Raw genomic sequence first — 24,410 nt, 5'->3', positions numbered from 1 at the left:
CCTGGTGCTATAGACCTTGGTTATTTTTTAAGAGCTATATCTTAGTATTTCCCCTTAATTCATTGTTTTTCAGCTCCTTGAGACTGACTGCAGATCTTAGAATGTTCAGTGGTTTTTCACTTCTAAATATTGATGCATCTTCCTCTACTTCCATCTGGGTGAGCACTACTCTTTCTGTAGGAATCATCTCCAGAAGCCTCCTGTTTTCTCCTGAGGCTGGATTTATGTGCTGTTTCTACTGTGCTCTCCTATTTGTCTATAGAATCTCATGATATGATTTATCTTTTGGGGAGGGGGGTGCATGACAGGGTTTCTCTGGGTAGCCTTGGCTGTCCTGGACTCACTTTGTAGACTATGCTGGCCTTGAACTCCCAGAGATCTGCTTGCTTCTGCCTCCTCAGTGCTGGGATTACAAGTGTACACCACCTTTGCCTGGCTATAATTTATCTTACTTTAATGTAATTGCCTGGTTTCTTCAGTGTGTCTTTGAATAATGAGCTTCTTGAGCACACAGTGTTTGTCCACAGTCCTGTCTGCATTTTCCTGTGTGATGTTCATAGCACACACATTCTTATGGTCCATTTTTTTTTCATTATAAAACGAGACGTAAAAAAGATGTAGAGGTAATTGATATAACATAAAACTAGCCCTTTTAAAATATATAGTTCAGTTGGATATTTTTAGAAGTAAATATATAGTGTTATATAGCTGCTACCACTGTCTAATTCTAAAACATTTTCATTCCTCAAAAAGAAATCCTGTGCACATTAAAAGTCATTCTACAGGCTGGAGTGATGACTCAGAGCTTAAGAGCACTGGTTGGTCTTCCAAAGGTCCTGAGTTCAGTTCCTGATGGCTCACACATGATGGCTCACAACCATCTATAGTGTGATCTTGTGCTCTCTAATATGATATACATAGTAAATAATTTTTTAAGTCTCTCTGCATGGCTGGGAATACTTCTCAGACATAGAGCATGGGCTTGTGAAAAGCTCTGGTGTTCTACTTAGAGATTCCTTGTTACCTTCCCGCCTCAGGTGGCAGCCATTGTCTTTCTGTCCTTACGGTCTGACCTTCGCGGTGCATTTACTATATAGATGGGATCAGAAATTTTTGGTCCTTTTGTAATTTTCCTCTTTCATTTGACTGTACAGTGTTCTCAAAGTGTACCCATGTTGTGCTTCATTCCTTCTTTTGTTTGTTTGTTTTGTCTTTTGTTTTTCAAGACAGGGTTTCTCTGTGCAGCCCTGGCTGTTCTGAAACTCACTATGTAGCCCAGGCTGGCCTTAAACTCACAAGATCCGCCTACCTCTGCCTCCCCAGTACTGGGATTACAGGCGTGCGCCACACCACCAGCCTCATTCCGCTTTATAACAGCCTGATTTAAACTTCCTTCTTCAAAGCCCCCAGGACTTCAGTGAGACTTCTGGACTCTTGCTCTTGGCACAGTTAGGCTTTCATCTGCTCTTTGTTTATGGGTGAACCTTCACCTTAAGTATTAAATCACTAGAACTCAGGCTAAAGAGTAGACCCTGCTTGATTCTAAAGAACTTTCCTTGCCTTTCCTGCCCTGGTTTCTTCCCCACAATTCTTTGTACTGTATCAGCAGAAAGTACTTTGGAGTCTTCTTCCATACCTCAGGCCTTCTCAACTCTATACATTTTCTTGACTGTTTCTCTTTCTGAAGTGCGCTTTTCTACTTGCTTCAAGTTTTCCCAACTGTTCAATTCTATTTTAGACAGAATCCTTTCCATAAAATCTCTGAACTACCATAGGAATTATGCTCCTTAGGTACTACCTTGCCTACTGATTCCTTGACACTGCTCTTACATTTTCTCTTTTGTTTCGTATTCTTGGCACTAGATGGTAGGAGGAAAGGAATGTGTGTGACTATAAAAGATAGTTTAAGAGCTGGAAGGATAGCTGTAAGCCTGATGGCCTGACCTGAGTTTCATCTTCTGGATCCACATAGTGGAAGAAAAAAACCTGCTCCTGCAATTGTCCTCTGACCCTCTGTGTAGGGATACACACACACACATATGTTGGACTCCGCTGGATAAGGCTGACTTCTCTGCATAGCCATTTTGCACTCAGTCTATGAAAGTGGACTCTCTTTTCTCAGTGGGGTTCTCACTCCACCTCATCTGGGAACCACAAATTTTGTTTGTTTGATTGGTTTGGTTTGGTTTTTCAAGACAGGGTTTCTCTGTGTGGCCTTGGCTGTCCTGGAACTGGCTTTGTAGACCAGGCTGGCCTCGAATTCACAGCGATCCGCCTGCCTCTGCCTCCCGAGTGTTGGGATTAAAGGCGTGTGTCACCACACCTGACTTAACCACAAATTTTGTAAGCAGTGTCATAGCCCTCAAGGAAGATTACAGGCTCCACTCTTTCCTGACAAGGATGTTGCTCATCCAGCACAGGGAGCTCCTGGAAGTACCCCACCCTATGCTGAGGAGATCCCAGCCTCCAGAAAATGACCTCTGATCACACCTAGAGGTTATCCCTCTGCCATAGGACAACTAAGTATGCATTTTCCTTCTTGCGACAGGACCCCGTGTTACCTCATATAAATGAGCTACTGTACCACTATATGTAGATTAACTTTCCTGGCACCCTTAGCCCTAGTGAATCAGACACAATCACCCTCTAAACCCCTCCCCACTGCCCAAGGTTTATAAATAAAGGCTGGCTGGCATGCTTGGGACAGAAGGGTGAGTGCTCGCTACTCCTCCAGCATGCTGTCTGCGACTCTATTTATTCAGGGGTCGGGGGACTGCCTCAGATGGCCAGTGGTTAGGCAGCAATGGCAAACTGCCTTCTCAGCTGCTGGGGCCTGTTCTGACACTAGCACTAGCACATGCTGACCCCTGCCGAAGCACTGCTGAGCCTGCGTCTCATCACCAGACTCTGGATAACACACACACACACACACACACACACACACACACACACACACACAAATAGATAAAATGGAAAAGAGACAGTATAGTATGAGAGAGGGCTTTATGGTGATGGAGTAGCTTCTGTGTCTTGACTGTTATTGTGGTTCCACAGACCCACACATACATAGGAGGGCACATACTTGTTATGTTCCTGTCCTGATTTTGAAGTTGCGTATCTAATAGATAATATGCACTGGGAGAAATTGTATGACTGCTGTGTGAGATATCTGTGTAATGTCTATACTTCAAATCAGAAAAATTTAAAAATATCATTTAGAAATCGTGTTGGAGCCGGGCGTGGTGGCGCATGCCTTTAATCCCAGCACTCGGGAGGCTGAGGCAGGAGGATCACTGAGTTCGAGGCCAGCCTGGTCTACAAAGCGAGTCCAGGACAGCCAAGGCTACACAGAGAGACCTTGTCTCAAAAAAAAAAAAAAAAAAATCGTGTTGGTATTTATCATTTGCCTCTTTGTTGCTTTGGATCAGTGTGAATCTAGCCATTTGTAGTGATATTTTGCTTATGTTTTACAATTAGGAAAAACTTGTCTACAGCAAAAACTAAGACATTTTAATGCAAAGTAAGAGTATAAAAGGAAAAAAAAGATTTAAAAATTTTTTTATATTATCAAGTGCATATTTTAACTTTTCCTTTGAGTAGTAAGCCGTAGTTTCAGCCATGTTTTGTACGCCTGTGTTCTAACATCCACGTGTACTGACTCCTAGACAGTGACCATGGCTTTGAGTCCTGAGCACATAACATCCAGAGCTTTTGTTTACGTTTATGATCAAGTTCAAAGTGAGTAAGTATGAAGGAAACTATGTATTCTTGGTGAGTGAAGTGGTACACTCCTAGGGAGGCGGAGGTATGAAAATCAGGAATTCAAGGTCATTCTTGACATTATAAAGAGTACTGCCTGTAATCCCAGCACTGCAGGCAGAAGCAGGCAGATCTTTATGAGTTCAAGGCCAGCCTAGTCTACATAGTAGTTCCAGACTAGCCAGGGCTACATAGAAAGACCATGTCTCAAAAAGAAGAGCCCAAACCAAACAACATCAACAACAAAACAACGTAGGGTATTCAAGAATAGTTTGAGCCACATAGGACATTGTGTTAAGAAAAGAAACTACATATTACAATGAAAACTTTCTTTTTTAGGTTAAGCTACAGAACAACATATCGTATCAGATGGCAGACATACATCATTTAAAGGGTAAGAACTTTTTAATTGTAGAATAAAGGTAAAGACTACTTCATGTCTGAAATCTTCAAGAATTAAGAAATAGGTGGGCTGGGCATGGTGGCGCATGCCTTTGATCCCAGCACTCAGAGAGACAAAGGTAGGAAGGTTGCCATGAGTTCAAGACCAGCCTGGTGTCCAAAGCGAATCCAGGACAGCCAAGGCTACACAGAAAAACCTTGTCTTGAAAACACACACACAGAGAGAGAGAGGGGGGGGGCGGCTAAACCAGGCAGTGATGGTGCACACCTTTAATTCCAGCACTCAGAAGGCAGAGGCAGGCGGATCTCTGGACTTGTATGCTTGTGTACAAGAACTTACATGCATACAAAAATTTTTCTCAAAGAAAATTGAACTGTAGCTTATGTGGCCATTAAGTTTCTAGGGAGAAAAGATGGGCTTCTTCTACATAGTGTCTAATCTGCTGACATTACCCATTCGCACGTGAGGATGCTTTGGTGAAGTTCTCTAAGCTTAGTGCATTGCACACTCTGGAGACAGGAGCCTAGAGTCAGGAACTGATGCAGAGGCCGTGGAGGAGTACTGCTTACTGGCTTGCTTTCCATGGCTTGCTCAGCCTGCTCTTTTATACCATTCGAGATCATCTGCCACTTAGTTTTAGATGAAGTGATAAGCGATAGTTACAGGTTTTATAGAAAAGAAGAGGCAAAAAGAGCAAGTGCTATACATAGATCACATCACTTCATCTGTCAGTTTGCCTTTGGGAATTGAGGCATGTGATGGTTTAATCTTCATTGTCCGCTTGACTGGATTTATAATCACCTTGGAAGAACAATTCTGGCCATGTCTGTGATGGAGTTTCCAGAGAGTTGTAATAGAGGATTGAAGACTCACCCTAACGTGAGTGGCACTATCCCATAGGCTTTTTAGTATAATTGTTTAAAGTTAAGGTTTCCTATGTAGCTGAGGCTAGCTTCAGACTTACAGTGAGTCTTACAGTAGTGGCCAGTAGCAGCTTCACTGAACATTAGCTTTGAGCTCATATTAAGAAAAGACAGTGGAAGTTTTGCGGACACCAGGACTGCAAGATGGCGTCACTTGTGCCACTGAAGGAGAAGAAGCTCATGGAGGTTAAACTTGGAGAGCTGCCAAGCTGGATCCTGATGCAGAATTTCACCCCCAGTGGGATTGCAGGAGCCTTGCGGCGAGGTTATGACCAGTATTACAACAAGCACATCAACGTTCGGAAAGCAGCATCTCGGGGATCACCATGGTGCTGGCAGCCTATGTGGTTTTCAGCTACTGCATTTCTTACAAGGAACTCAAACACGAGCGGTGAGGGAAGTACCACTGAGGGGTCACCACGGAGGGCACGCATGCCTGACAGCCCTGGCAACGAAGAATTCCACTGTGGCGGACTCTTTATATCCTGACAACTAGTGTCCAATAAAAGGTGACTGACTGGTTCATTTTTTAAAGAAAAGAAAAGAAAATACAGTGGAGCTGGACGGTGCTGGCGCACGCCTTTAATCCCAGGACTCAGGAGGGAAAGGTAAGAGGAGCTCTGAGATCAAGGCCAGCCTGGTCTACAGTTTCTAGTTCCAGGACAGCCAGGGCACACAGAGAAATCCTGTCTCAAAAAACAAACCAGAAAAAGAAAGGGGGGGGGGAGGGAAGGAAGGAAAATACAGTATAACCTGGCATCCTGGTTCAAGCCTTAAAGTTGAGAATACTCAGGGCAGAAGGAAGTGTATCTCTGTGAGTTCCAGGCCAGCAGAGTTACAGAGTTGTCTCAAAAAAAAAAAAAAAAACCATAAAGTGGGACTGCACTACACTGCAGGGGATGCGATGCAGGATACATCTAAGAACTTATGTTGACGTTCACGTTCTACTGAAACAGGCAAGTGTTCTGTTCTCACGGACCTGCTGAGGAACATGGCTGGTACAGAAGTAAATACAGACTCCAAAATTGAAGCCAAAGAAAAATGAAAAAATATGTCAAAGTTGGACATTTCTGGCGCCCCAGTGATGAAGCAGTATGGATATTTTTAGAGTTTGAGAAAGTTGAACAGCAACTAAAGCTGCTGTAGAGCTGAATAGGAGGTGTTTTGGTAGATGAGCAGGAAAAGCAGGTTTCTACAATTTGGATGAATACTGGGTCTTAGATTGGACAGAACAAGTTTGATTTTGAGAACTGGAGTCATCTCAGTGATCCTTACATGAGCCAGTCTGAACCATGAAGAAGGCGTCAGTAAGCCCTGGAGCATGTTGACCAGCCAGCCTTGCCTACTCAGTCAGCCCTAGATCTCAGTCTCAAAAGAGAGAGATGGCTTGGCAGTTGAGCATACTTAGTGCTCCTGTAGTGGACCCAGGTTTGGTCCTAGCACACACATGGCAGCTCACAGGCATCTGCAACTCCAGGTGCAGCACATCTAACACCTCTGCTCTCCAAGGGCTCCTACACATGTGGTGCACAGACGTACACTCAGGTACATAAAAATAAACAAACAAGGTGGGGACACCTGAGGAGTTACAGCCAAGGTTGACCTCTGAGCATCACACATGCTCACTTCCTGAGAATGAGTAGAGAAACTGAAAATGTACATAGTTAAGAGACCAGTCCGCAGGTTCTCAATAGAAAGTGTTGCAGTAAGTAAGTCTGACTATCCCTTATGTGGCTAGAGCAACTGGCTGAGCTGCGTCAGGAGTTTCTTCGACAAGAAGACCAGCTTCAAGACTACAGGAAAAACACCACCTACCTGGTGAAGCGGCTAGAATATGAGAGGTAAGGTGCTGCGTGCAGTGGCCCAGGCCCAGGTGTTTGCACATAACTCAGTCGTTTCTGTTTGCCCTCTGCTCTGTTTCTTTCTTTCTTTCTTTTTTCATTTTACTATATCTTTCAAATGCCCTGGGACGTTCACAGCCTTTTAATAGTTAAACACTATGAAAACATCTCTTATATGATTTAGATTGGAGGTTTTGTTGAATGGAATATGATAAGGACTCAAAGAAGAGTCTTTCTGAGAAACTTCCAGAAAATAAAAACAACCCTGGGATGTGTCCTCAGAACTGCTAAGGAAGTGTGTGCTCCTGCTCCTGCTGTGTCTGCCTCCTCACTCACACTTCTACTTAGGGAAGAGGTGGGGAGTTGTTAGGGCCATATACTTTTAATCAGCTTTATGGTAAAGGTTTGTTTTTATTTAGGTCTGCACACCAGAAGTTGGACTGAACAGTTTATCTGTTTCTGACTGCTGACTACTGTAATTATCTGTGTATAATTATTGTATTATGTATCTTAACCTGCGAGTATTCAGTGATTTTTATATGTCTATAGGATTGAAGGCTAAAATCATGAGATAACTATATTTTCTAGCATATCAACTTATCAAAACTTAGTTTTTACAACTGCGGGATCATCAGAAAATTTCTTTTTCTCAGTATTGCTTGGGCCATCAAGATGGCTCAGTGGGTAAAAGGCACCTGCTGTACAAGTCTGAAGCCCTGAGTGTGGTCCCCAATGCTGTCGCGGGAAAAAGAGAACTACCTCCCACAAGCTGTTCTCTAACATCTGCATGTGTGCCACAGCGCACTGGGGCACGCCCATGTCTGCAGGTAGTTATGTAGGCACACACACTGTATACACAAATATGTAACTAGTAATAGTGGTAAAGTAAAATAATTTTAGATTGTTGCATTTTTTTCTGAGATTTTTCTCTCTTAGTATTTTACTAGTATATATTCACAAACATACATTTACCAAAAATGTTTTATCAGTTAACTGCTTGTATAATATAAATGAAAGGTTTCTTTTTAAATAATTGTGCTAATTTATAATGTGGATGTTTCCTCATAGCCCTACCAACATTGTTTACAGTTTGAATTTAATTTGGGAGATGAAAGAGTAAGTAGTATAATGATACCAAGATAGGAAGTTTAATCTGCGATATAACCTGAACATTAATGTATCTGTGTGTTCATTACTTGTTTCTATTTGTGAGAATGTCTATTTGTATACTTTGAGTACTCATTTTTATCTGTTTTGACTTTTTTCCCCTGATACTATACTGTTTCTTCCTTTCCCTTTATTCCATGGTATAGACAAAATCAGTGGTGTTGAAGAGAAGAAATCAATACCTGCCATTATTTATTGGCTCTTAAGCTGGCCTTGATAATTGTTTCTTTATAGGTGTAGTTTGTAAAACACTTGAGGAAGTATTGTTTGTATCTGTCTGCTTTCTGCTTTTTTCAGTTAAGTTTAGCAGTGTTTCTTTTCTCCTGTTAAAGATTGAACTGCTTTATGACTCTGACTATATTTCGAGTTTTCTGCTGTTCTCTGCTGACTGATGTTTTGTCTTTCTAAATGTACGTGCTAGCTTCTGGACAGACTTGGAGAACTCAGTCTAATACAATCTAAAAGAATGACTTTCTAATTTAGTTTTCAGTGTGGACAGCAGATCAAGGAATTAAGAGCACAACATGAAGAAAATATTAAAAAATTAGCAGATCAGTTTTTGCAGGAACAAAAGGTAAATTAAAAATAAGCATTTAAACAATATATGCTTTGGTTGTAACTCATGTAATTTAGAAGTAGATGTACTTTTGTCATAACACATTAAGTATTCTTTTTGTTCTCTCTCTTTTTCTTTTTGTTTGTTTTGCTTTTCGAGACAAGGTTTCTCTGTGTAGCCTTGGCTGTCCTCGACTTGCTTTGTAGACCAGGCTGGCCTCGAATGCACAGAGATCTACCTGCCTCTGCCTCCTCAAGTGTTGGGATCACAGGTGTGCCCCCACAGCGTCCAGCTTCAGTTTTTATTTTTGTTTTTTTCAAGACAAGGTTTCTCTGTGTAACAGCTCTGGCTGTCTTGGAACTTGCCTCAAACTCACAGAGATCCCCCTGCCTCTGCCTCCCAAGTGCTGGGATTAAAGGTGTGCTCCGGCCGCCACCGCCACCTGCCAGCTTCAGTTTCTAATTGAACCAACAGAGCAGAATAGTCAAGCCTTTTCTTATTAGTCTCTAAGTAGTCTAACACCCTGTCTTCAAACAAGATAATGTGACTAGACACTACATAACTAGCTTTGATTCATTCTTTCTTAAAGTGTTATGAGTTAGATCTGTGGCTTCATATACGCTAAGTTTATGTTCTGTTGAGCTACATGCTCAGACCTGACTGATAGATTGAGTTAGCAAATTATTTTTTCATTTTTAGTTTAGAAATCATAAAGGTCGTTGTAGAAATAGAGGGAATTTTCTATTCCCTCTATTAAAGATCGCTAACCATTACAGACATGAGTTATTTTTTATATTTTTCAATCTCACTTGGTTAAATGTGGTTTACATAAAAGTCTTATAATTAAAAGTAAAGAGTGGGGGCTGGAGAGATGGCTTAGGTTAAGAGCACTGGCTGTCATCCAAAGGGCCTGGGTTAAATTCCTACCAACCACATGGTGGCTCACAACCAATAAATAAGTAAACATTAAAAAAAAAAAAAGGTAAAGAATGACTTACTAATAAAAAGTATTTCTTTTGTTCTTTGGTAACATCTAAGGAATAGAAGTCAAGGCTATCAGGTTTTTGTTCTTAGATTTTCCTCAGTTTTACAGCAGCACATTGAGGGTGCTGTATCTTTCAGTTGCTGTTTATCTGTCTCTACTGTGAAGGTTGAGAATGGGCTAATGGAAGGAGCCAGCTCGAGTGATCAGCCCTTATGGAGGTTCCGGGTGTAGTTAGGGCTTAGTGTTGAGACATGAAGTTTAGAAGAGAATAGCAGAATGTAAAAGGAAGGAGAAAGGTTTGCTGGGGTGTTGTAACATTCACTGCAAGCTTTTCTTATTTATTTTTCATGTTATTTTGACAAAAGGACATGACAAAAGCAACTATGACTGAAAACTTAATATTATTTCATGACATGGAGATAATACTAAAAAGTCATAATCTAGTATCCATAAATAAAATTTGTATTTTTTAATTTTAATTTTATTTTTTTTGTGTGGTACAGGACAGAAATACTATATAGACCAGAGGAGAATAAGGTGACTTGGAGACTAAAACACTTTATAGTATACTGAATTAGATCTTGGAATAGAAAAAAGACATGGTGGAAAAACTGATGCATAGGCCGGGCGTGATGGCGCACACCTTTAATCCCAGTACTCGGGAGGCAGAGGCTGGTGGATTACTGTGAGTTCGAGGCCAGCCTGGTCTACAAAGTGAGTCCAGAACAGCTAAGACTACACAGAGAGACCCTGTCTCGAAAAACCAAAAAAACAAAACAAAAACAAAAACATCTGCATGAAGTTTGAAGTTTAGTTAATAATAATAATTTTATCTTCTTCATCCCTTCCTTCTTTTCTCCCTCCTTTCCTCCCTCCCTTCTTCCCTTCCTTCCTTTTTTCTTTTCAGCCAGGGTCTTGTGTAGCTTAGACTGGCTTTAAATTCCCAGTGTAGCCAAGGGTGACCTTGAACTTTGGATTTCCGTGCCTGTGTGCTGGTATTAGAGATACATGCCATCCTGTTCCACTTACGCACTTCTGGGGACCCAGCCCGGGGCTTTATACATGGTAGGAAAGTGATCCTCCAACTAAGCTAGACCCCTAGCCCAGGAATGCTGTTGTCTTTGTTTTACAAGTATATTGTTGTGATGACAATTTTTAATGTTAGGAGAAACTGGGTGGGCAACAGTTAATTTTCTATAAATCTAAAATTATTTTATGCTGGAGTGGTAATGCCCGCCTTTAATCCCAGCAATCAGGAGGCAGAGGCAGGTGGAACTCTTGAATTCAATGTCAGCCTGGTCCAGAGTGTCCCATGCCAGAGCAAGTTCCAGGATAGCCAGGACTAAACACAGGAATTCTGTCTTGAAAAGATAGATAGATAGATAGATAGATAGATAGATAGATAGATAGATAGATAGATAAAAATTATTCCATAATAAAAAAACTTCCTTAAAATAACAGGGAGTCCCCTCACTAAATCACAAAAAAACATTGTTTTTGTTTTAAGAAAGTCATCTTATATTTAAGACTCTACATGGTGTCTTATATCTATGTATAATCCCAGCACTTTGGAGGCAGAGGCAGGAAGATCCATACATTTGAGGCTAGCCTGGTCTATCTTATCTAGGAAGTTCTAGGCAGCATAAACTATGACCTGTGTCTCAAAAGAAGAAAGGGGTGCAGGGAAGCAGACTTTTTTAAAGTTGTCCATTCACACAAAGGTGATAACATTAGAAGCAAAACATCTTTGTTAACTGGTTTGTTTGTTTTTTAATATGTTTTTGTAGCCCTTAGCTCTCTCAGTGGGTAAGGTCACTTGTCAATCCTGGTGACCTGACTTTCAGCCCCACTCCCCCGCGGTCGAAGGAAAGAAATGACTTCTACAAGTTATCCTCTGACCTCCATATGTCTGGCACTGTGAGCTTGTGCACGCACGCGCATGTGCACGCGTTCACACACATACACACACACACACACACACACACACACACAAACAGTTTTATCAGTGGCTTAATAATTCAAAGCTGAAAAATATTTATTACCAAATCTTTATTTAACAACAGGAGACCCACAAGATTCAGTCAAATGACGGAAAAGAATTGGGTATAAATGATCATGTAGCACCTAAAAATATTCCAAATGTGGCTGAAAATGATGCAAACAAGAATGAGGAGCCCTCGAGCAAGCAGATTGCACATGGAAAAGGTAATTTATTGTTTGTGTTCACAGGATATTGACCATTTCTTCCTGTTGTGAAGTTTGTTCAGTCATTACAAACTAATATTAGTTCTGAGGTGATTTAAGAGAAAAGTAAGATATATTACTTAAAACTATATCAGAGCTAGGGAGTTGGTTCAGATGGTAAAGGCACTAGCTGTACAAGTATGACAGCCTCACATCTACATTAAAAAGTTGTGTGTAGTAGCACACATCTGCAACGCTAGAACTCCTATGATGAGGGAGGCAATGGAAACAGACTTTCTGGAAGTGAAGTGATCAGGCCAGCTACTTTGGTGTGTGTGTAGCGCACACAAACAACAGAGACCCTGCCTCAGCAGTGGAAGAAAAGAGCTGACTCCCTGACTGGTACATGTGTGCACATGCATGCATACACATGCTGAAGAAAGTATGTTTTATTTAGAAAGTAAAAAGAACAAAATAAAACTAAGATCCAAACCAGGTGTTCACTTGTAATCTGTGGCTTTAGAAACTGATTTTTACTTTCCTTCCAAACTTTTTTTTTTAATGGTTTTTTGAGACAGGGTTTTTCTGTGTAGCTTTGGCTGACCTGGACTAACTTATAGACCAGGCTGGCCTCAAACTCATAGCGATCTGCCTGCCTCTGCCTCCCGAGTGCTGGGATTAAAAGTGTGCGCACCACGCCCAGCTCCAAACATTTTTAATTTATATAAACATAAACATAATCTTATTTTGTTACTTGGGCAGAACAAGTCAAACGAGTTGGTGATGCTGGGATGCCTGGAGTTGAAGAGAATGACCTAGCAAAAGTAGATGATCTTCCTGCTGGTGAGTGAAAGTTACAGGAGAACTGAGCTAAAGTGATTATCTTGTTTTTATGTGGCCCCATTCTCTTTTATATTGTTGTTTTGAGACAGGCTACAACTATGTAGCCTAGGCTGGCCTTGAACTTTCTGAAGTACAGGCTAGTCTTGAACTTTTCCTGCCTCAACTTCCTGAGTGATGGAGTTACAGGCATGTACCACCATATTCTGTCTCAGTTTGTTTGTTTGTTGTATTGTTTTGTTTTTATTTTTGTTTTTGTTGAATGTAGAAAACCTACACATATATGTATGGTAGATGCTGCCTATTAATTGCCAGAATTTAAAACAAAACTTTTATTGCATGTATTTATTTTATGTGTGGTGAGAGGGTTAAGTGCATGCCATGGCATGTGGAGGACAGCCTGTGGGGGACGGAGCAAACTCGGGTTATTAGGCTTGGTGGCAGTTGCCTTAACCCATTGGATCATCTCTCTGACCAATTGCCTAGATTTCTTTTTTAATGTCACTTTTATAAAGTTTTTGTTAAGTATACAATTAGTTGAGAGAGAGAGGTAGGCATATAGATCAGAGTACTTTGCTACTCTGCTGTTATGTCACTTCCAAGCTTCTCTGGGAGTCTTATAAGGGTTTGTTTATTTAATCCAGCCTTGTTTTACCTGTCTAAACTGGTAGTTCTCAGTCTGATTTTTACAGTCCCTCCCCTTGTGACCCACAAGATAAAACCTCATTTATTTATGCACGAGCACACACACACACACACACACACACACACAGAGAGAGAGAGAGAGAGAGAGAGAGAGAGAGAGAGAGAGAGAGAGAGAGAGAGAGAGAGAGAAGTTCCAGAGCCAAGCAAGCATGGTGGCTCATGCCTGCATGTTTGAAACCAGTCTGGGCTGAATGCTGAATCCCACGCCTACCTAAAGTGTGAGACCCTGTCTTATATAAATAAACAAATATAATAAATTTAAAAATATAAACAAAATAAAACTCATGTTTTGTTTTGTTAAGTTGAGGATTCATCAGGATGGCTCAGTGGGTAAAGGCACCAGCCAACAAGCATGATGTTCTGAGTTCAATCCTCATGACTCACTTTGTGATATCCTGACTCCCCTGTTCCCAACACACTCATCTATACAAAATAAGTAAATACAAATGTAATAAAAAAAAAATTTTGAGCAACTGAGGGTTGCTCCTAATGGTTTACCTAAACAGCAAGTGCTAATTTTTAATTATTTAATCTTGTAATTATTTATATAAAGAGATCTTATGGTTGTACACCATCATATTTGAAGAGATTAACTTATTTATTCATAAAATATTTGCTTAGGGACTGTTATATGCCAGAAACTGCTAGAATATGGTAATCAGCAAGACAGAATAGATAGTTCAGTGTGACAGTTAATAATCATACAAAAGTTTGTTACTATGCCAAGGATAAGGATTGCAAAGTTAGAAGCATAGGCAGGAGTACTGCTGTGTAATTGATTCATGGTGTTTGGCTTTTATAAATCACAGTATTTTTAATGTGAATAACGGAAGATTTTTTGTTTGTTTGTTTTTTGTTTTTAGCTTTAAAGAAGCCTCCTGTGTTAGATTCTCCACATGAAAGTCATCAGACAATCTCCCATCTTCCAATTGGACAGCTTCTCTTACCAAACATGGCTCCAGGTATAATGTCTCACTTAGCATTCTGTTTGAGAACCAACTTACTGTTGAGCTTACTATAGAATAAGGAGGACATGCCCTTTAGCAGCATGGTGAAGTAGCATTTGTTCTTGAGATTAATATTTTTAAATGGTTGGCAAAATCTCATGATTTAGAAATAGTCATTGAAAACTGTACTTTTACATCTAGGAATGTGGTTCAGTTGGTAGAGTGCTTGCCTACGTACAAAGCCCTGGGTTCTGTCTTCACCACCACATAAAACTGTCCATGTTGGTATATACATGTAATACCAATCAATATACCAGAGATAGAGCTAGGATGATCAGAAGTTAACAATCACACCCTGGTGGCCCAAGACCACCCTGGGCCAAGTGAGACACCTTATAAAAAATACACAAAAGCTGGCTAGGTGGTTCACTTGGCCCCAAGCTTGGCAACCTGAGTCTGGTCCCTGGACTCACATGGTAGAAGGAAAGAATCAACTCCCAAAGTCTTAGGTTCTCTGATCTGTACACATGCATGCTAGCATTTGTATGCACATGCGTACACATGTGTTCACAAGCTTCCGCGCTCATGCACACATGCCAATAAATAAATAAATGTGTTAAAAAATTAAAATGAAAAGTTGTTTTTAAAATAAGCATAAGCCGGGCGTGGTGGCGCAGAGGCAGGTGGATCGCTGTGAGTTCGAGGCCAGCCTGGTCTACAAAGGGAGTCCAGGACCGCCAAGACTACACAGAGAAGCCCTGTCTCAAAATAAATAAATAAATAAATAAATAAAATAAGCATAATGGCTTATACCTGTAATTCTAGAACTCAAGAGACTAGAGTAGAGGATTATCTCAAATGCAAGGCCAGCTTGAGCTTTGTGTACTGAGACTCTGTCTCAACAATCAAACAAGAAATGTTGAGTAGTGTGGTTGTCTTAGTGTTCTATTGCTGTGAAAAGGCACTGTGAGCACAGCAGCTCTTATAAAAGAGAGCATTTAATTGGGGCTGGCTTACAGTTCCAGAGGCTTATTCCATTATGATCATGGCGGGAACATGGTGGCATGCAGGCAGACATGGTGCTAGAGAGTAACTGGGTCTTGCTTATGCTTCTGAAACCTCTAACTAAGGCCACTCCACAGTGATACAGTTCTTCCAACAACAAGGCCACACCTGCTAATCCCTGTCATGTAGTTCCACTCCCAAATGACCAAGCATTCAAATCTATGAGCCTGTAGGGGCCATTCATAGAGGTGGTGCATGCCTGTAATCTCAGCACTTGGGAAGTAGAGGCAAGAGGACCAGAAATTCAAGATCATCATTGTTAGTCACTGTTCGGTTGCTGTGAAGAGACACCATGACCAAGGCAAGGGTTATTTTAAAATTATTTTTTTAAAAAAAAGGCATTTTATTGGGGCCTTGTTTAAAATTTTAGAGGCTTGGTCTGTAAGCATTATGGGAGGAATCATGCGAGCATGCAGGAAGTCAGGGGCCTGGGGTCTTACATTCTGACCCACAGGCAGCAGGGAGAGGCCCTGGGCCTGATGTGGGCTTTTGAAACCTCAGAGCTTAACCCCATGACACAGTTCCTTCAACAAAGCCACACCTCCTAATCCTTCTAATCTTTTATTCCTTTCAAACAGTTGCACTCCCTGGTGACTAGCATTCACATAAAGGAGCTGTGGGACCATTCCTATTCCACCACCGTGATCCACTACAGAGCTAGTTTGAGGACAGCCTGGGCTAACATGAACCTGTTTCAAATTAACAAAGAGATCCAAATAAACTTTTCATTTAATAAAATTTTAGTCTTTTACTTAAGATCATAAGAATTATTTGTTTTATCAGTTTAAGCTATGTTCCCTTTATTTCTGCCAGGCTGAAATAAATTCACCGTCTTCAAAGTGTATAGTATCTCATAGAAGCTTTCTGTATATTAGTATACTTTCTACACCCTTTACTTAGGAATGTGTTTGTTTTCCACTGAACACCAATAATATTCTTCTAACATGGAAATAGTGTGATTGAAAGGAGCCACTTTGGGGAGATGATAGAAAAGAATAAAGAAGCTAGGGCTAGCGAGTTAGCTCATCTGTGACATGCTTGCCACACAAGCATTCAGGCTAAGTGTGACCCTCAGACATGCTGGGCTTGACAACCTGTACTTGCAATCCTACCCAGCACCAGGAGGTAGACAGTTCTCTCCCTGAAGCTTACTGGTTAGCCACCCTAGTCTAATCAGAAAGCCACGAAAGACAGTAAAAGCCATTGTGTCAAAAACAAAGTAGACACTCCTGAGGAGTAACACCTACAGGTGACCTGTGGCTTCCACACACACTTGTACAAGCATGCACACGTGTGCACACATACAAAAGAAGTAGAGATTGCTGTCTGAAGAACTTCCTGATTTTAAAACTATTAGCCATTAAGAGTCTAGTGGGCTGGGAATGCAACTCAGTAAGACAGCAATTCCCTAGCTTGTATGAAACCACAGTTTCTATTCTCAATGCTGGATAAAAATAAAATAAGAACCAAGACATTGATGAGAAAGAATGAGAAGAGAACAGTTTGTAGTCAGTGGTAGAGATACTTAGCTACAGAGCAAGTGGCATTTGATAAAATAGAGTACAGCTTCTTTTTAACCAACCAGCTCTGTGACCTCCCATTGTCAGATGGCCATGGCTTTTTGCTTTTCTAAAACAGATCATATGAAATCGTTTAATTAAGAATTACCTTCCTCGGGGCTGGAGAGATGGCTCAAAGGAGCACTGACTGTTCTTCCAGAGGTCCTGAGTTCAATTCCCAGCAACCACATGATGGCTCACAGCCATCTATACTGGGATCTGATGCCCTCCTCTGGTGTGCATGTAAACAGTATACTCATACACATTTAAAAAATTAATTAATTTTAAAAAAAGAATTACATTCCTCAATCAGGATGTAAAGTAAATAAATAACTTAATAAAAAAAATAAGAGTTACATTCTTGGGTTTGGGATTTAGCTCAGTAGTGAAGTGCTTGCTTAGCTCTGGATTCAGTCCTAGGTAGGGGTGTGTGTGTGTGTATGTGTGTATATGTGTGTTCTTAGCTGGTAGGTGGTGACTCAAACTTTAATCCCAGAACTCGGGAGGCAGAGGCAGGTGGATCTCTGAGTTCAAGGACAGCTTGGTCTATAGAGTAAGTTTCAGAACAGCCAGGATTACACAGAGAAACCCTGTCTCAGGGAAGAAAAAAAAAAGAGAAAGGAATCACGTTGTTTTAATTTGATGTTTTATACCACAGGTTCGCATCTAAATCAGAATGAAAATCCTGGCACTTCAAAACAGAACCCTTCAAATCCTCTTCAGCACTTAATTCCAGTTTCAAACCTGGAGCGGGAGCCCAGAATTCAAACAGACACACTAAAGCAGGCCACGAGGGACCGAGTCAATGATTTCCACAAGCTGAAGCAAAGTAAGAATCTCCTGATGAATACTATGCTAACAGGAGTTCATTAAATATCATGTCTGTCTTTGCAAGACTGGATTGTAGTTTCATTGTTATGCTCTTAACAAATTCGTAAAGAGAAAGTATGATTTTGTTAAAATTTAAAAGAAAAATAGGTTTTAAATGGATAGAAATTAGTCTAAAGAAACCATAAAAGGCTTATCATGGTCACTGTTAATAAACTTAAAGTGAGTTAATTTTTTAAAAAATGCTTATTCTCCAGGACAGCCAAGGCTAATACGGAGAAACTCTGTCTCAAAACAAAACAAAACAAAAACAAAAACAAAAAAAATGCTTATTCTTGTGCACTGAAATTTTTTTAGAGAAATGAGAAAAGATACAGTCTGTGAGTCTAATGACTGGAAACTCTGATTAGGAGTGCAGAAAATAGTTTTAAAAAGTGGAATATTCAGGGAGAACAGGCACCTGATGAGGCTGCTGTAGTCTATCCCTTCCAGTTGTCTCTGCCTCGTGTAGGTGTGAACACACTCATAGCACTATGGAATGAAATCTGTTGCTTAGTTACTTCAGAGGAACTGATTTTGGTAAGTTAACATTTCTGTGAATCTGTGTAACTCCAGTTAGCACATTCTTGGTACCTATAAGGAAACCCACTGTAGCGGAGAGAGTTTACTGTAGGAGCTGTTCGTTACATCAGCTCCTTAAACTGCTGCACATTTGCTTTCTTTTCATGGCTTCTTCTTCCCTTCAGTTCTGAGTGGACAGAGTGTTCAACAGCTCCAGTTGTGGCAGCAGCTGTCCCCAAACCATAGCATTGTGTGCACATAGGTTTCTTACAAGTTGAGAACTGGACAACATATTTAATTCATTCAAATATTCCTCTTGTTTTCTAACAGTTACTTATATGTGTGTATATATAAACATATAGTTTAGATATTAATTGGCTTCCCTTCCATGGTATTTTAAAGCCTATTTGTGTATCATGATTAAAATGCTACATAAATATTTTATTTGTAAGAATGTAGCTAATATCTTAAATATGTAGGAAAAAAATATTTTCTTGAAGTCCCACTGTGGAATTGGCCCTTATGTTAGCTACTTCTTGACTGCTGTGAAGCACCTGAAGGAAGCAGTTTAAGGAACGGTGTGTTTATTTTGGCCCAAAGTTTACTATAGCCCATCAGGGTGGGGAAGGCGTGTCCACAGGAGCTTGAGGCAGCTGGGCACAGTGCATCCTTCTCCTCAGACAAGACACAGAGATGCTGCCCAGCTCATGTTCTCCTCCTTATTCCATCTGGGTCCCAGCCCATGGGTGACACCACACACAGTTAGAGTGGATCTTGCAGCTTTGTCTCATCTGGATGATCCTCCACAGACGTGCCAGAGGCTTGTCTCTGCAGTAAGTCTAGATCTTACCAAGTTGACAGTAGTAACCATCACAGACTGAAGCAGCAAGGACAGAGGGCAGCGTTAAACAAGAGGGTTAAATGAATTGGTCCTGGTGGCTAACACCTATACTCCTAGGCACTTCAAAGGGTGAGACAAAGGATCACAATTTTTTTGTTTGTTTTTTGAGACAGGTTTTCTCTGTGTAGCCTGAGGATCACAAATTTTAAGCCAACCAAAGTTAATGAGTTCAAGGCCAGCCTGGCCTGCATAGTGAAAAGGGGGGTAGCAAGGGAGCGGGGAGCAGATCCTGAAGTGCATCTCAGCTGACAGAGTGTTTGCCTATCATGTGTGAAGCTCTGGATTTTATTTCCAGCCCACATAAACCAGGGGTGACAGTGCACACCTGTTACCTCAGCCTTTAAGGAGGTAGAAGCAGGAATATGAGTTCAAGGTCATCCCTTGGTGCATGTTGAGCTTGTGAGACATGCAATTCTCTCAAACAGAAAAAAATATTAATACACATCTGATAAGATGGCTCAGTGAATAAAAGTGCTTGCTGACAAGCATGATGATTGGAGTTTGATCCCCAGGACCAGCACAGTGAAAAAAAAAAAGATAACTGACTTTTGCAAACTGTCCTCTGACCTCCACATGCATGAGCTACATCACCCATGCACATGTTTGCACACATACATGCCACACAATAAATGTTTAAAAAGGATAACAATAATAATAATAATAATAATAATAATAATAATAATAAAGCTTTTAGTTTGTCACCTAGATTCTCTTACAATATTGATTCTACAGTATTATTTGTTAGTATTGATTTGTATTTACATATATGTAGGTCAAGCAGTAGGTAAAGAATGTCTGTAATTCTGGGAAATAACTCTCTATAATTTATTTTGGAAATCCTTACTGAGCTTAAATTATTTTTTATATATCATTAATGTATATAAAGAACTGAAATCACAGCATGCACTTATTTATTTATTTATTTATTTATTTATTTATTTATTTTTAAGAAAAAAGTGTATGTATGGCCAGGCACAGTGACTCACGCCTGTAATCCCAGCACTCGGGGAGGCAGAGGCAGGGGAATCTCTGGGTTTGAGGCCAGTCTGGTCTACAAAGGGAATCCAGGACAGCTAAGGCTACAACAGGAAAACCTTGTCTCAAAAAACAAAAACAGGAAAAAAAGAAAAAGTAGGTATTTTGCCTATATGTATGTATATGTACCATTTACACACAGTGCTCTTGGAGGCCAGGAGATAGGGTTGGGCCTCCTAGAACTGGGGTTCCAGGCAATTAAAAGTCACTGGGTGCTGGGAGCTGAACCTCGTTCTCTGCAAGAGTAGCAAGTTCTCTAAACCACTGTATTTTAAATTCACTTTAGTTAACGTTATTTGTTATATGCCTTTTATGGGGTAGTGGGAACAGGGTCTTGCTACAGAACCTAGGATGACCTAGAACGTGTAGTCTTCTCCCATCTCAGCTTCCTGAGCATTGGCATTACAGGCATGTACCACTACACCAGCTTTCTATATACCTTTCAATTTTATTTTTTATTTTATATATATATGATACGATGTTTTGCCTGCATGTGTGTCTGTATACCACTTATGTACCTGGTGCCTGTGGAGACCAGAAGAGTATGTCAGATACATAAGACAGTAGTTATCGGCAGTTGTGAGCCACCATGTGGGTGCTGGGATTGAATCCAGGTCACTAAGATACACATGTGCATGCACACACACAAATACATACATTTTCTTTGTGTGTGTGAATGTGGGCCCATGTGCCACAGTACTTGAGAGGACAACTTCGGGTGTTGTTCTTCACTTTCCACTCTGCCTTTTACCTTTCACCTTGTTTGGGACAGGTGCTGGTTTGTTGTTTTCACTGATTCGCCAGGCTAGCTGGCTCTTGAACTTATGGGACTGTTCTCTCTCTGTCCCTCATCTACCTATAGGAATACTGTTGCTTGGCCTATGTGTCTGCCTTTCACAGGGATCTCAGGTTTTGAGCTCAGTTCCTCACACTTGAGCATACATTTACCCACTGAGCTATCTGCCCAGTCCACATACACATTTTATATAAATATATACATATGTAATATATACTTGATTATGCCTTTTACTACTTATATTATTTCATATTTTCTTATATTAGTTGTCATGATTGACTATGTTTTTCCCAGATTTTTTGTTTGTTTATTTGTTTTTTGTTTTTTGTTTTTCGAGACAGGATCTCTCTGTGTAGCCTTAGCTCTCCTGGACTCATTTTGTAGACCAGGCTGGCCTCGAACTCACAGCGATCCGCCTACCTCTGCCTACCGAGTGCTGGGATTAAAGGCGTGCGCCACCACGCCCAGCTCCCAGATTATTTATTGCTCCTACTTTGAAATCAAGTGGATTTCAAAGAATGAAATTACTTAGTCAAGCACTTGACTAGCTTTGCAGCTTTTATTATCACTAGAGCAGTTTTTTTGTTTTGTTTGTCTGTTTGTTTGTTTTATTAAAGGTTTATTTATTTATTATTATGTACACAGTGCTCTGTCTGTAGATGCACCTGAAGGCCAGAAGAGGGCATCAGATCACATTATAGATGGTTGTGAGCCACCATGTGGTTGCTGGGACTTGAACTCAGGACCTCTGGAAGAGCAGTCACTGTTCTTAACCGCTGAGCCATATCTCCAACCCCCTTTTAGAGCAGATAGTTAAGGTCATATGTTCCCCTGTGATCTGTCTCTTAAAGGGTATTTAGAATTAAACAGTCCTTCAGGGCGTTTTAGTGGTCTCGGAGGTGTAGCTCAGTAGTAGCAGACTTTTCTACAAGGCCTTGGGTTTAGTCTCCAGCCATATTTTCTGATGGCCTGTTTTTTTGTTTTTGTTTTTTTTTTTTTTGTTGTTTTTAATATTTTTTATAAATTTTGAGACATGATCTCACTACATTGCCCAGGCTGACCTGAACAGGAAGGAGTTTAGGTCACTGGGCTCAAGTGACCCTCCTCTGTAGCCTGCTTAGCAGCCTGGCTGCCTATGTTGCTTTATATGAGGAACTTTATTTCAATGATTTCTTGGTATGAAATTTGTTTTTTTTTTTTTGGTTTTTTTTTTTTTTAAGGTTTTTCAAGACCGGGTTTCTCTGTGTAGCCTTGGCTGTCCTAGACTCTCACTTTGTAGACCAGGCTGCCCTCAAACTCACAGAGATCCACCTGCCTCTGCCTCCTGAGTGCTGGGATTAAAGGTGTGTGCTACCATGCCTGGCTTACCCTGAAGTTTTTATACATTGTTTCTACATACTTATAGAATTTTTTAGAATAATTCAGATAGTAGCTTTTTTAAAAAAATATTTTATTTAAGTTTAATTTATGTGTGTTAGTGTGAGGGTGTCAGATCTTGGAGTTACAGACAGTTGTGAGCTGCCATGTGGGTGCTGGGAATTGGACCTGGGTCCTTTGGAAGAGCAGGCAGTGCTCTTAACCACTGAGCCATCTTTCCAGCCCCAGATATTAGCTTTTAATAAATGACTTTTTAAGTGTTTATCCTACTCTGGTGCTTTTCCTGGTAGAAGTCTTTATCTATGTATTGTCTTTATGTTTGTTATTTTTTTTTAATTTATGTGCATTTTGGGAGTGAAGCATTTGCAACTGTGTGTGCAGGTCCCCACAGTGACCAGGAGAGGACCCTGCCTCCTGAGGACTAGAGTCACAGACAGCTGTAAGCTACTATGTGGGTGCTGGGAATTGAGCCTTCATCCTCTGGAAGAGTAGCCAGAAGAACCCTGTGCCCATTAAAGCATCATTCCCTGTTCTCCTACGAGCCCCTAGCAACCACCAGTCTGTTACTGTGGATATTCGTAGACTCATAGACTATGTGGCCTTAAACCAAATGTGGTGGTATACTTTGATGAGCCCGCGCCTGACTGCTAGAGGCAGGGAGATCTGAGGTTCAAGGTCATAGCAAAGGAGACGCTGCCCTTTAGTGCCTTGCTTCTTAGCTCTCCCCCCCACCCCCCTCTTTCTCTCTCTTCTGTTTTTGGTTGTTTGTTTTTGGTTGTTTAGTTTTTTTTCAAGACAGGGTCTCTCTGTGTAGCCTTGGCTATCCTGGACTCACTTTGTAGACCAGGCTGGCCTCAAACTCACAGCGATCCACCTGCTCTTGCCTCCTGAGGGCTGGGATTAAAGGCGTGTAGCATGTATCACTGGGGTTTTTTTTTTCCTTTATAAGTTAGATAATAATTATTTTATGGATACATTTTGTTTATTCATCTATTGATGGACACTTGTTTCTACTTTTGGACTATTAAAAGGAGTGCTGCCGTGAAGATTCATGTGTAGATTTCTTGCTAGACACCTGCTTTCAGGTTTTTGGATATGTACCTAGATGTGGAATTGCTGAGTCACATAATAATTCTATGTTTAGCTTTTTGAGGACCTGCCAGGCTGCTTTCCATAACAGCTGCACCGTTTTATTAGTACATTCCTCCCTGAAATCTGGAAGAGTTCCAGGGCAGAGGATATGGCTCAGCTGGTAGAATGCTAGCCTAGCATGCAAGACTCCCCATCCTGTCTTTGATTGCCAGCACCACATTAAAAACAGACATATTTGTATTCTCAGCTTCCATGGTGAGCTTGAGGCCACCTGGACTACATTGTGACTGTCTTAAAAAATAAAGAAAAGAAAAAGAAAAAAGTTACAGTTTCTCCCCCTTGCCAGCAGCATTTACTTTTTCACCACCCCCGCCCCCGCCCCTTTTTTCTCTTTGTGCTGCCAACCTGCTGGATGTGATGGGGTATCTCATCCTCTTTGTTTGCTTTTCAGTGCTGGGGATCAGGCGCAAGCAGGCCTTGCCCTGACTTCCTAGGCTTCGGTTCTTTTGATTTTGATTTGTTTCCCTAAAGACTGAGCTCCTTTTACTGTTTTATTTGTATATCCTCTTTGGAGAAATGTCCATTCAAGTCCTTTGCCCACTTTAAACTGGATTTGCTTCTGGTGTTGTTGTTGTTGTTGTTGTTGTTGTTGTTGTTGTTGTTGTAGTAGTAGTATATATCTTACAGACAGGCTTTCTCTGTGTAGTCCTGACTGTCCTGCTGTAGCTCATTATGCAGTGCCTGCTTCTGCCTTCTGAGCGCTGGGATTGGAGGCGCTCACCTTTAGCACCACCCAACATTTTTCTCGATTTTTATATGCTGCTTTTTTACTATTCCTATCATTTCAAGTCCTAGCACCACAGGAGGGAAGGGAGGAGACTCGCAT

At 40.9% G+C, this 24,410-nt stretch overlaps 1 protein-coding gene and 1 pseudogene across 3 annotated transcripts in view; both read left to right on the top strand.

Annotated features, from left to right (window-relative positions):
* The window catches only part of GOLM2 (golgi membrane protein 2), a 71,098-nt gene that overhangs the window by 27,664 nt on the left and 19,024 nt on the right, over window positions 1–24,410 (top strand). For both annotated transcript variants that reach the window (XM_084776341.1, XM_084776340.1), the window contains exons 2-8: window positions 4,099–4,153; window positions 6,824–6,926; window positions 8,577–8,667; window positions 11,698–11,839; window positions 12,581–12,661; window positions 14,227–14,325; window positions 17,593–17,763. In XM_084776341.1, coding sequence (XP_084632467.1) covers window positions 4,099–4,153; window positions 6,824–6,926; window positions 8,577–8,667; window positions 11,698–11,839; window positions 12,581–12,661; window positions 14,227–14,325; window positions 17,593–17,763 — 742 coding nt within the window. The remainder of the gene's footprint in view (window positions 1–4,098; window positions 4,154–6,823; window positions 6,927–8,576; window positions 8,668–11,697; window positions 11,840–12,580; window positions 12,662–14,226; window positions 14,326–17,592; window positions 17,764–24,410) is intronic.
* On the top strand, window positions 4,163–5,634 carry LOC311594549 (ATP synthase subunit f, mitochondrial-like; annotated as a pseudogene). Its single transcript has one exon. The product of its transcript is annotated as an ATP synthase subunit f, mitochondrial-like (transcript).

Source organism: Acomys minous (genome assembly GCF_964271855.1).
Source record: "Acomys minous genome assembly, chromosome: 3".
Lineage (NCBI taxonomy): Eukaryota > Metazoa > Chordata > Mammalia > Rodentia > Muridae > Acomys > Acomys minous.
Note: the sequence above shows the minus strand (reverse complement) of the source record. Positions and strands in the feature narration are given on the sequence as shown.